This window comes from Acanthochromis polyacanthus, chromosome 20 (genome assembly GCF_021347895.1).
Source record: "Acanthochromis polyacanthus isolate Apoly-LR-REF ecotype Palm Island chromosome 20, KAUST_Apoly_ChrSc, whole genome shotgun sequence".
Taxonomy (NCBI): Eukaryota; Metazoa; Chordata; class Actinopteri; family Pomacentridae; genus Acanthochromis; species Acanthochromis polyacanthus.
Window position 1 is genome coordinate 22,412,668 of NC_067132.1, and position 13,353 is coordinate 22,426,020.

Sequence of the window (13,353 nt, forward strand, 5' to 3'; positions counted from 1 at the left end):
TATCCCTGGTAAATCTGTCACACTGACTTGGTCTTGTATGTCTTCACTAGCTGAATGACAGAACTGTTGGGAAACCTGCAATCGTTGTACTTGATAATGGGTGTGGGATGACCTCTAAACAGCTGAAAAACTGGGCCGTGTACAGACTCTCCAAATTTACAAAAGAAAGCAGCACATTTGCAAGGTTGGTTACATTATTCAAAACACTCACATGGCTTTACTGTCCAAGCTGTGTGTCTAATATGATATCTTGTTAGTAAAAAAAAGTACCAAATTAAGTTGTCTATCTTATTTTTGTTTTTATATACTCTTGACAGTGATAAAGAGGTCTATGTTCGGCCAGAGCACGTACCCCGCAGTCTCAACAGTGATATATCCTACTTTGGAGTTGGAGGGAAACAGGCCGTTTTCTACATTGGAGACTCGGCCAGGGTAAGTCTTTAAAGAAAACCATCGAGGTCAATTCAGGACTGCACAAGTGTCAGGGAAACAGGTAGTACTTAAACCAAATGGTATGAGGGGAGACTGAGGAGGAGATTCTCTGTCATCGACACCTTGATAATTCGTCATTAAAATAGTTCTGATAAAAGTATCTGATGCTAGGCTTTGGAGGAGCTTTGTTTGTACGTGCATTGATTGACGGAGTCCAAATACAGTATGAAATCCTCGTTTCTCCAGAAATCCTCTTTTGTAGTTCGCTCATTTTGCACACAGTTTGCCTCTGTTTCAAGGCACCATCAAGCTCAGGGGTCGGCAACCTTTAACACTCAAAGAGCCATTTCGACCCGTTTCCCACAGAAAAGAAAACACCGGGAGCCGCAAAATCCTTTTGGCATTTAAAATGAAGACAACACTGCATATATCGCTTTTTTTTTTTACCTTTATGCCCTTGTTAATCAGTCGTGATTAATTAATTACAAAGCCTCTAATTAGATTCATTTTTTAAATTGTGTCCTTCCACTAATATTTATCTTACCTGGTTAATGTCATTTTTGCTCTTGGACCTCATATGTTACGTAATGTTAGCTGGAAATCAATATTTTGCGAATGTCTATTTAACTTGTAAAATCTATTTATCTTAAGCTAATAACTTTTCTCCGGTAAGTCGCTGCCCTATTTTCCAAGACGACACTCCTCTGACTCTCTGACCTGCTGCCTGGACATCGAGCGGTGTTCTTGCGAGTAACGTGTATTACCCTATAACGAGTACTTTTGACTCAAAGACAAGACGTGTCTTTCTTGGAGTGGACCTTTAATATACAGGCTTGCCATTCTTGAGTACAAAACGATGTGAAACGACAGGCGTTGCTTCTCCATCTCCTCTGCATCAACTGTGCGCTCTCATGTCCCAGCCAGGGGAAAACCCCAGCAGCACATCCAGTGGAGTGACACGTCAAAATAAGAGCGGTAATTTCACAATAAAACTCTGTATTAAAATGCATTGAAACGCGCCTGAAAGGCAGAACAATTTATTTTCCAAAGTTACAGGGAGCCACAACAGAGGGCTGAAAGAGCCGCATGCGGCTCCGGAGCCGCGGGTTGCCGACCCCTGATCAAGCTAAAATGGAATTTTATAATTCACACAACTTGTGAAAGTGACAACTAAGAAACTAATAATAGTTTTTATGAGTTATGATTAGTGGTTATAGATCATGGTGATATTTTGATAGTAACTTTTTTATAGCAGCTTTCTAAAACAGTTTCAAGATGCTGCCCAAGGCGGACATTGAAATAAGACAGATAAAATCAAGCAAAATACAAAATATCTAAAATAACAAAATAAAATAACCACAATGCAACGAATAGGACACCAAAGATACTGATCTAAAATATATAAAGAAAAAAAAAGATATATACCCAAACATGATAATAATCACAATAAACCAAGAGAGAAGGCCTGATGGTAAAATAACATTTTTAGTAATGTTTTAAAAGAAGATGCTGATGTTGTTCATCTGAGGTCCTTTGGAAAGGGATTCCATAGTTTAAGTCTATGAGCAGCAAGTGATGCATCTCCTCTGTTCACAAGGTGAGAAACAGTCAGAAACAGTCAGGCAATTCCTCAAACAGACATCAGGCTAAAAAGGAGTTATGAGATCACAAATGTAAGATGCTTTCTGACCACGTAAGGCTTTAAGAACAAGCAATAAAATCTTTATTCTAATATTTACTCAGCAACAAACTCTTTATCTAACCCTCACTGTTGTCTTAACTGCATTTTCATCCTGCTGGGGTAATTTAGAGCTGAACACTAGTGTGCCATATGTATGACAGTCATTTACCAAAATTAAGTGATCATGAAAGCCTTAGTTAATAAAAGTTATTCCACATTTTCTAACCAAATAGAATCCAGAGTTGTCAGTGTTTGTGTTGTGACTCTGCTGCCGAACATTAGGCCAGAGTTGGTCAGGCAGCTTTGTCCAACATGCAGTCAAAAACATTTGTGGATCAACTATTGGTGTCTTCAGAAATATTCAAGAAAAGGCTTCACACAATGTTCAAAGTCTGATGTGAATAATATTTATTCAATACAGAGTCTGTAAGAAATATGTGTAAAATCTCAAGATTTTGACTGACTAAACAACTCTTTACGGCTTCTTATATACAAAACACCTCCTTGAACCTTTTCCTGGGAAGCCACAATCATCCCCCCCCCCTCTAAAAAAGAAAAAAAAGACCAATGAAGTCATCCCTTCCAGTTTTATTCTTGTCTGGGGGTGTCTGATCTATTTATGGCAAGTTTTCAATTACCTCATTAAAAAAAAAAAAAAACCAGCAGGCTCACCTGACCTTGAACTTCACATTTACTTACGTGCACTTGTCTTTCTGCCTTAGACAATCTTTTTATGCCCATTGATGCACTCCACAAATTTTTTGTGGGTTGTGGTGACACAGACTTGTTCAGTTTGTACATGAATCTAATTGAAGCTTAAGATTTCCAAATTTTGTCATTTGTTCAGTTTAACATCCCACAACAGTCACGTTTTATGTAAAAAAAAAATAAAAATACTACACAGATTAATCAACAGTGGAAACCACTTCCTTTAATCTGTCACAGAAATTCATGCTGTCATTTGGTTCAATGTGTAAAAAACAAACACTGCAAAAAATTAAGTGCTTTTTTAAAAAAATTATTAGATGATCAGCAAACCTGTAGGCTCTCCAGATGTTCATGAGCTGGTCCTGTCAAAGGAGGAATTTGTAAGAAAAGAGAAGAACAAAGAAGATGTTTTCAGCGGTGTCATCGTAAACAGGAAGGTAAATGCTCTCTTTTAAAACAGATCAAGTAAATGCAGACTAGTAACTTGAAAGTTCTTTGTGTTAACGTCTTTGTCTGTGCTCTGTGTGTCCTTTCATTCTCCTGCTGCAGCCCGGTAGTTCTTCACATATATTGAATAATGACGAACGCTTCCTCCAGGCCCTTATTGCTGAGGAATGCGGGAAGGAAAGCTTTACAGCCGTCGTCATTACAGGAGTCCAGCCTGAGCATATCACCTTCCTAACAGAGAGGTTTAATGTGGTGACCAGAGAGCTAGCGTGAGTTCACTCATCCAAATCCCCCATATATATATAGATATAAAATCTAAAGTTTTTATAGGTCCATCTCGTCTTTAAATGTGTTCTATCTATATTTCAGGCACATATATCACTATTACATTCATGGAGTCAATGGAAATGTCAGGAATAAGAGCTCGTCAAACTCAGATGATCTTAAAATCGACATTCATGTGAGGCTGCTCGTCTTTAACAGTTAAACTGGTGATCACAGTGATTGCACTTGTCTGCATCATGGTCATAGTAAATGCAGTATATATTACCTTTGGACTCCTCCTTTTTCATCAGGTCACTTTGAGGGAGAAACCTCCCAAATATCCCCGTGCAATTCACCTTAGGGAAGTTGAACACGACATGCAGACTCTGTACATTAATGCAGCTGCAGACACGTTTGAGTTCAGAGCCTCCACTGCAGCCGACAACGGCACAGTTGAGGGAGTCATTCGGTATCATCCCTTCCTCTATGACAAGGAGACCTACCCTAAACGTCCAGGTGCTTCCTACGATATTCAAACTTTACCATGATGAATAGAATTTATTACATATTTAACTGAGGATCTTGTTTTGGTGTTTTGTTTAACAGAAGCTCCTGATAACGATGATGACGATAATGAGTCTGGATTCATCGATCAGGCAAGAAAGAAGATGCCGATCTTTGAATGTTTCTGGAATGGACGACTCATACCTTACACCACAGTCTCTGAGTAAATACTATTGATTATTTATAGAAATTGTGTTGATTAGAAAGCAATTCTTCACATTAATCATGTGAGCCCCTGTGGGTTTGACAGGAATGTTGTCTTTTTTAAAAAAAAAAAAAAAATGCTACAATTACACCAATTATCAGAGCCAGAAAATGGGAGTCAAAAAAACTGATTTTCAACTTTGCAAGTCCTTGAACTACAAATCTCTAGCATGCCTTTCTGTCAGAAAACTTGACCAAATCTCAGCTTGAAATTGTGATTTGTCATCATAGTCCTGCACATGTTTCATTTATGCCATTTTACCAGTTTGCTCCAGATTCTTTAAAAAACAAACAACTCTGCACTAATTAATGTATTGTTCTCGTATCCTGCTGTCCATTTGTTCAGGTTTGATTGGTGTTCTCCCAATAAAGGAGCAAAAGTGCCTGCAGAGTGTTACAGTCGGTTGTCAGGGGTTCTTTTCACTGACGACAGGTTCCAGGTCACCACAAACAAACTCACTTTTACTGACCTGGAGTTGAAACTGAAGAACAAGGACACTATCTACACAACTGTTGTTAATGGACAGGTGACTATCTACATTTCTCAAAGACGTTTTTAATGTTTAGAAGAAATTGCAGCCTCAGATTTAAAATCTTCAATTAATGTATATTTGATTTTGAGGCTGATAATGCATTGAAAGCTCCATGATTCTTTTTGTTGCTGTTCATGTTTGTTGTTTGAAGTTTTCTCAGGAAAAGAACAGTTCTGCAGTTACCTTCTTCTCTCAAGGGGAATCAAGGTGCCTTTCTGTAGATGAAATCCTGAGGATTGCCCTTACTCAGTAACTGTTTGTGATAGACTTTTCATTAATATCTTTCATATTGTAAATTTCCTTGGTGAGTCAGCGTGCAACAGGGAGAAAAGAGCTGTCAAAAGACAACAGATCTCCCACTGCCATTCTCCCCGGACAAGGTGCCTAAACTAGTTCAGCAACACATATTGACAGAATAGGGATTCTTTGAGGCTGCATTAAGCACTAGTTTTGAACGTGTTGATCTTTCTGTTTGTTGTGTAAAAAGACAACCACTTGTTTACAAAGCGACAGTTTGAATATTTCAATTAGAGACCTGTTTTGGAATATTTCTTCCTCCTAGTTGTCACAAATCTCAGCACTTTCAAGTGCTGCTCAACTTTTCTTTCTTTCCATTTCAACAGAAATCCTCAAAAAGAGCTAACATTCAGAATGAGTTCAGTCTTTGGCTTCAAAACTGTCATGAGAAGTTTGACAAGCAAGTGAAGTTTCTTGGCTACAAGGAGACCATAACACGAACAGATGTCCCTACTAAGAGAATGCAGCATCCCTGGGGCACGTTCTCCTCCATCGAATGGGACGGCAAAACATACACAATAGGCCAACGTGTAAGCATTTATTCATTTGGAGGTTTTCTGAATGTATATTTGTGTTATTCTGTATTCAACATTGACTGATACGTTGCACATCCTCATACAGGTGAAGTCTCTGAGAACAATCCCTGTTTTCTACGGTACCATTGTTAGATTTTTGCTGTATGGAATTTATGATGGAGACGTCTTTGCCACAGGAGGACAGGTGGAAGTGATTCGGGTAAGGAAGGAATTATGGAGTTCAATTTGAGAAACTGGGTGATAATACAATGTTTACTGTCTCTAGTTCAAGCCAAACTCATTTTGATTGACGAAAACTGTTAATCTTTTCAACGAACAAAATACTCTCATTTTTGCCCGTAGTGTGTCATGAAGTTTACTTAAAATAATTAGATTTTTAGTGTTATTTTTTTACATTTAATATTCTACTGTGACAAAGTCAAAATACATCGTTGTGTGTTTTTGAAATTATTGTATAACTTTGTGATGGCAAATTTTGAGGGTAAGGTTCTCTTTCAACCAAGCAAGTGCACCGAGCCAGGCAGGCATATGAGTAGTTAATGACAAATGTTCATCTGCAAGTCTCAAGACTGAAACCCTAATAGAAATCTGCAGCCTGAACACGGTGGTTTGTATGTGACAAACTACTTGTAAATCTACTAAATGTACTGCTGTACATACTAACATCTCAGAAAATTAGAATACCAATAAAACATTTGATATTTTCCATCAGTTACTAAAGAAAGAGGAAAATTTTATATATTCTTGACTCAGTACACATGAAGTGAAATATGTATAGCTTGTATTTGTTTTTGTTTGATGATAATGGCTTATAGCTCATGAAAATCAGAAATCCTGGGTTAAGGAGAAAAAAAACTTATTTAGTGGGCCAAAGTCCTCTTTTCAGATGAAAGGGAATTTTGCATTTTATTTGGAAATTAAGGCTCTAGATTCTGGAATCCAAGGTGCTTGAAATCTAGTGTGAAGTTTCCCCGGTCTGCGATGATTTGGGGTGTCATGTTATCTGCTGGAGGTGGTTCAAAGTTAATGTAGACGTATGCCAGGAGATTTTAGAGCAATTCATGCCACAGTCTTCTGACAAGCTTTATGTAGATGTTAATTTCTGTGTCCAGCAGGACTTGGCACCTACCCACAGAGCCAAAACTACCACACAATGGCTTGCTGACCATGATATTACTGTGATTGATTGGCCAGCTGACTCACCTGACCTGAACCCCAAAGAGAATCTATGAGACATTGTTAAGAGGAAGATTTTAAAAACATAACCGACCAAAGAATACAACCAAGCTGAAGGTTGCTATCAAAGCATCCTGGGCTTCGATAACACCTCAGCCCTGCCACAGGCTGATCCGCCTCATTGATGCAGTAATTCCTGGTAAAGGAGCTCCAAGCAAATGTTGAATGTATAAATAAACATTCTGTTTAGAGGTTGAACATTTATGTCTAGCAAGTCGTAGGAAATATTCTCATAATTTGAGATGCTGGAATTCAGACTTTCATGAGCTATAAGCCATAATCATCAATATTAAAATGAGAAAGACTTGAAATATTTCACTTTGCATGGTATGAATATAGAATATATACCTTTATTTTTACCAGTTGATATACAAAAAATAACTTTCTCACAGTGCTCTATAATTTTGAGTGTTCTGTACTGTTTAGGCCCAGATATTTCATGTCCTTACCCAATTTTAATTCATAGTGAAATTTACATTAACAAATGACAAAAGATGACCATAGTATTTTTACTAAAGTTGCATGTCTAAAAATTTTCATACCTCTTGAAATTTTTGAGATACAGCCTCGATACCCTTCCAAATGGTCTTGATGGGTTTTTTTTTTTTACCATGGTTTACAGCATTCTAATAGAGTAAAAACTGAGAACAGCTGATTCGGTAGTTCTTTAATCAGCTACTACTCAATTACAGGTTATGGTTAACGCCAAAGAGCTTAGTGTTTGCTGTAGTTTGCCATCACTGGCCGAGAGCTGCACACAAGACAGGCAACGACTGTAATTCCACGTTGTGAAGAATCTCAAAAGGCATGGTATGGTAGGAATCCAAAAGTGACTTCTGCACTGGAGAAAATGGTAGCGCGAGAGACAGTACAGTCCAAGGATCACCACAACGATCATCTTGATGAATCTGACTAATACTGGTAACCAGCATCTTGAGACTGACTCTCTTAAGAACACTGAAGAATCCAAGAAGAATTCCTTCACCAAGACACAGGGACATGACTTTTGTTTGGAGAAAAGAACAGCAAAACAAAGAAGCTAAGACACCAAAGAAAGAAAACCCTTTTTAGCATTTGTGCAAGTTCTAAAATATTTGAAAATACAAAGAAAATCTAAAAATCAAAAGAATAGGGCTTAAGTTAGTAGTAACATGGAATTAAATACAGGTTTTTGCACCATTATTGTAACTTTGTCAGTGTTGTTAAGATTATATGGACACCTCTTTTCTTTTTGGTCCTTTTTTTGAGTTTACTTGTATAAAAATTGAGACTTACAGACAAATTTGATTCCTAGGAGCCCAGAGCTCTCTATGACACGGTCAGGATCATCCCCATTTCCAAGATTGACAAAACTGCCACCGATGAAGCCATCAAGAAAAACATCGACAATGACTGCGTCAAGTGAGTACGCAGCTGGGAGAAACTGCTTATATGCTGCATTTGTAACACAGCAGTGTGTTTACACAGAGCAGTATTTCTATATGTGATTTAACAGCTATAAATGTGCTGTCAGCTGGATTACCTTTATGTCTCTGTACTTTACATCCTTGTCCTGACCATCAGTTGTTGTTGAAGATTGACATCATCAGCTCCAGTAAATGACGTTTTTTGTTGCAGGATTCCAGAGTTGCTGAAAGTGGTCTGGCCAAAAGGTAATGAGTGGCCACAGAATGCTGTTTGTCCTGCTGGGACCCCTTTAGGTAAAATAAATATAAATATACTTAAAATTTTGATAAACATGAAAATCTTAAGTCTCATAGCTCATTCTGTGTGTTGTGTGTGTCATATTATTTCAGGGCCAATCAACGTTGAAATTCTAAACAAGAAAGGCGAGTCAATGTCCTCCATGCCGTCAGCGGGTCAGGGGAAAGGACCAGCGCTGAGTATGCACCTCAAAATAGTTCTGCATGGTAAGAAAACACAAAAGCACCACACTTGTTAAGCCAGCAAATTGATATAGCGAATGATTCATGTTTACCAGCAAGACAAATTTGCATATTTATTTTTCATGGTGAAAAGTACCTTGTAATAGCTAATGAAGTTTTAAAAATCAAAGCACAAAGCTCCATGACAGTCAGTCACCCTCATGCCTTTAGTAATGTGATTACATTCATAGCATTATTACCTTTTCTTTTGCAGTCCTATTATTGCAGAATTGCTTTGTTCCCTGAATAAATCTGTTCATTATTTAGTTAATTAAATTATCATTTGGTCTATAAAACATTAAAATTGTCTTTCTTCTGTTTTATAGCTGTATTTCCTAGAGCACAGTTACTACTGTTATGTATAGACGAAAAACAGCAAATCGCCACAATGGAAAAGCTAAAACAAAGAGTATTTAACATTAATGATTTAGAAAGGTGTTATTTTCTTTTGACTTGTGATTTTTTTTTTAACTTTGTTTTATTCTCGCCCTCATTTGTGTTTGATCAGCTACTTAGTGTAGAGTTTCTGTGTTTGCTCCTTGTGAATGCTGCAGTAAATTCTTTTTGCCTTTCATCTGTAGGTTCTAAAGGAGACCAAGTGATTTCCGATTTGCTTGCCCAGCATTCAGCAAAGTGGGGTTTCGAGTTCAAAAAAAATGGTGCACTTTTTTTTTTCTTCTGTCATTTGTTCATTATTTGGCTACCTCTTGTGTGCACAGATTTTTCTCACCTCAAAGATCACGTATGAGCAAACTTGTCATCCTTGACAGAGAATCTGACCCAGCTGGGGAAGTACACACTGTCACTGAACACCGTAATGAAAGACAGCAATAAGTCCGTCTTTGGAGGCAAACAGCTTCCAAACTTCACTCTCAAATTCACCATCAAAGGTGAGGAGAAGCAGAGCTCAGAATATGTTACTGTCGTATTCATTATTCATTCTGAATTCCACAATCAGGCAATGCTTCTTTTTTGCCTCTCAGAGGGTGATGCACAGAGCTTCATTATCACCACAGTGAGCCCCAGTGTTCGTGTAGGGGTGCCCTTCAACATTCCTCTGCAGTTTAAAGATTTATATGGTCACTTAACAGCACCTCCTCCCAAACTCTCGCCTGTACTGGGGTGCAGGTAGGTCACTTAACTTGTAAATCCTCAGTTTTGTTGTTTTTTTAATTCCATGCCTTATTAGGAAGACAAACTTTTATTTCATAATCTTTGAAATAGCAGTGTATCTGTACCACATGAACAGGTTTATTAGAACTAATTGTGCCTTTAATTTATCTGATGTTGTAGTTGCTGTGAAATTATTATTATTTTCAGTGGCCTGGATGTGAAGTATGAGACAGTGGACAGCCGTGGGACCACGTTCACCGTCAAAAATGTCACAGTGAAAGGAAAAATCTTGAATTACCAGCAAAATCAGGTTTGAACAAATCTCTGTGTTCAATAGTAGACTTTTTTTCTGTTATGTGGAAAGGGTAACTGATGTATCAATAGGTTTGTAATCGAGTGTACAAGAAATTGGACAAAAAGAACAATCACCTGACACTTGAGACTGAAACTCGTCAGCTGATTTTGTTATTCTTTTCTGGCCTCTGATGTTTTTTTCCCGCAGAGTTATGACCTGAAAGTGTTCATGTCTGGCCTGAGAACACACACACAGGCTGTCAAGATCATTCTTCATCCTGGTAAGACTGCATTTATGTCTGAAATTAAAACAGTTGGTAGTATCAGAACTACTTTACGTTCCCTGGAATTCTGGATTGGTTAAATGCTTGAATTATTGATAGTTCATATACAGCAAACATTTTTAGATGAGACTTTTGTAGTCTGGTAGGGCTGAAATTATTACTTGAAAAAAAATACTGATGAAAAGTATTGTTGAAACCTAAATTAAACCTTCCAAATTAAATAATTTACTACCGTTTTCTAATGGTTTAAATGAAATAAATCATGCGATGTTAACTGTTGCTTTTGTCATTTGTGATAAACATTTTCAAATATTTTTCTACCATAGAACTGGATTTTTGTTGCCATTTTAGTCAGAACAAACAAAGCCTTTTCCACACTGACTAGTTAAGAAAACAAACAGCCTTATATGTGGATAGGAGGACAGAAAAAGTGACCCCTGAAGACTTGAAATCATAGTCTGCAGCAGATGTTGTCCAGCTGTTGTGGAAGGGCTAATCTGTTGGTTTCTAACATTAGGATAAGGATCAAAGCACCATTTGGTCAGCAGGTCCTATTTAGCATCATATCTGTCAGTGGGTAAATAAATATCTTGTTGAAAATGATACGTGTTTTCCAGGTATCCCACATTCCCTCCATGTGATGCCAGAAGAAGACCCAGTCAAAGTAGAGAATGGAAACCCAGTCGCCTTTAGTGTTGAAATTCTCGATGAGGCTGGAAACATCACTGCTCACCCCAGACAGATAGTTCGCTGCCAGGTATGGACATGAGTTTTTGGGGAAAGATTTTAATTTTTCTTTGAAAGTAGCAGTTTGAGTAACTGGATTGCTCAACCAAGTAATTGAGAAACTGGACTTTCTGACTGAGCCAGGTACTGGAAAACGTGCTCACATCAAAAAAAAATCAGTATTGCTTAAAAATAGTATTTCTGCTTTTACAGCGTGTGTTCGTTACATTATCAGGTAAACTGTGTCCTTACTTTACAAATATTTGCCTTTATTAATTATTTCTAACAATTTTTTAGATTATTTTAACATCAGAGTTTTTTAATTTTTTCCCCCTCTGGCATCCATGTTGCCAGATTTAATTCATTTTTTTTACAGTGTACATTTGTTTCAAGTGGCCACAGATGCACTTAATTTGAAAAACACCAAGTAGAGGTTTAAATTGCATAAACCACTTTGAATGAGGTGTCTTAATAAGCATATATTTTTATTAAAATAGTCTCTTACAGACTCCCACTAAAGGAGGGGGGTTGTCTGCATTTGATCACTTTTTTTTTATTACTTAGTTAAAATTTAATGACGTAAAAAAAAAAACGTAAAGCAAAACTTTGTGTGTGTACAAGCCTATCTTCAAATACATTAAAATAAAGGTGCACAGCAAAAAATTTTGACCTTTACTCTTCTTAAATCGCCTTTTAATGTAATGATATAATATGAGTAATACATTATTATCCTCAGTTGTAAGGCTGAACCAATTGTGGAAAATATCTAATAGGGATTTTTCTGATAGACATTCGGATTTGATTTGTGTTGAGATTCAGCTTCAGTTCAATACTCCCTGTGTCATAGTTTTGAAATGTTTTGGAGATTTAGTGCATAAGACAACATCAAAAGCGTGACTGTCACACAAGCAGGACAGCATGAGATTGTAAAAACATCGACATTTAAGCCCTGGGTCAGATGTGGTGCAAAATATACACAGTGTGGCAGTTTACTAATGAGACTGGGCTTATGTTAGTTAAGCCATGTAGTATTTATTAATCAGTTCTTAATCATGAGCAACTCCTGAAGCTTCCAATCTGCTTAAATTGAACGTACTTCAAGTACAGCATTAGTCTCATCATTTAATTTCCACATCTCATGCGTCCCAAATTGCAGCCTTTGTGATTTTCTAATTGTGCTGTTTCAAATTGTGAACTTAATTCATTCTTCAGCCCTTCTTGGTTGACTCATTCTCATCTTTTTCCTGGTACATTATTAGGTTGAGGAACTTCCACTGGTGACAGTTGACTGCAGCAACACAGGAGCTGGCCAGCTTATGACAAAGCCCATAAACCTGAAAATTATCGATGGACAGCCACAAGTGCGCAAAGCTCACTTTGAGATGCCTGTAAGTTAAAAGAAAAACAGCTCAGTCTAATAGAACATTCTCTGATTAAAAGTTTATTTGTAGTATCTTTATCCTTCCTTGTTTTTCTGCTAGAGTCAACGGCACGTAGCGTCAGTCATAAGGGAGCTGAAGGTGATTCCCAGCACACGAGTTGCCCTGATGCAGGTCTACAGTGCAGATGATGACAATCTGGTGCTGAGGAACAATGACAAGATAGATTGGGTAGTAGGAGGAGTGCTGGAGAACCTGTTCTACAGACTGTATGATGAGGCTGGCAGTGAGGTAACGGTCAGTGCTGAAATAGCCTCCATGATCAAGGTGAGTCTGACATATACTGTGTCTTCTTGCTGGTTTTTATTCTGGAGACGTTGCAGTTTATTGTTTAAGTGGCGATAAATGCAAAAAAAACACATGTAGCAATAAATAAAACCTTTACGTGTCATTGTATTTTAGCACTTTATAGCTTTTTTTCTGCACTCTGACTGTCGCACCTAACTTTCAGGTGAACTGGACTGGAGATGTAGATCTGGAAGATTTGATCCAGAGAAAGCTGCCTGATATAGAAGTGCCCACACAGGTGCAGGAAGAGCGCTTTTTCCAAGTGTCCTACCATGACCAGAGTGTCTCTGTCTCCTTCACTATAACGTAAGTGTAGCAAGTATGAATTGCGTGCATAAAAATTATAAAAAGATGTAACAAGATTTTGGACTAGTTCAGAAGA

At 37.6% G+C, this 13,353-nt stretch overlaps 1 protein-coding gene across 2 annotated transcripts in view; it reads left to right on the forward strand.

Moving 5' to 3' along the window:
• Positions 1-13,353, forward strand: part of LOC110952619 (structural maintenance of chromosomes flexible hinge domain-containing protein 1) — a 28,362-nt gene that overhangs the window by 3,110 nt on the left and 11,899 nt on the right. For both annotated transcript variants that reach the window (XM_051940366.1, XM_051940367.1), the window contains exons 5-26: positions 51-184; positions 318-432; positions 3,139-3,258; positions 3,371-3,537; positions 3,638-3,728; positions 3,844-4,048; positions 4,139-4,259; positions 4,647-4,827; positions 5,457-5,660; positions 5,752-5,865; positions 8,197-8,303; positions 8,520-8,602; positions 8,699-8,812; positions 9,409-9,486; positions 9,598-9,717; positions 9,811-9,955; positions 10,148-10,250; positions 10,443-10,515; positions 11,136-11,275; positions 12,504-12,632; positions 12,726-12,950; positions 13,135-13,277. In XM_051940366.1, the coding sequence (XP_051796326.1) occupies positions 51-184; positions 318-432; positions 3,139-3,258; positions 3,371-3,537; positions 3,638-3,728; positions 3,844-4,048; positions 4,139-4,259; positions 4,647-4,827; positions 5,457-5,660; positions 5,752-5,865; positions 8,197-8,303; positions 8,520-8,602; positions 8,699-8,812; positions 9,409-9,486; positions 9,598-9,717; positions 9,811-9,955; positions 10,148-10,250; positions 10,443-10,515; positions 11,136-11,275; positions 12,504-12,632; positions 12,726-12,950; positions 13,135-13,277 (2,912 nt within the window). The remainder of the gene's footprint in view (positions 1-50; positions 185-317; positions 433-3,138; positions 3,259-3,370; positions 3,538-3,637; positions 3,729-3,843; positions 4,049-4,138; positions 4,260-4,646; positions 4,828-5,456; positions 5,661-5,751; positions 5,866-8,196; positions 8,304-8,519; positions 8,603-8,698; positions 8,813-9,408; positions 9,487-9,597; positions 9,718-9,810; positions 9,956-10,147; positions 10,251-10,442; positions 10,516-11,135; positions 11,276-12,503; positions 12,633-12,725; positions 12,951-13,134; positions 13,278-13,353) is intronic.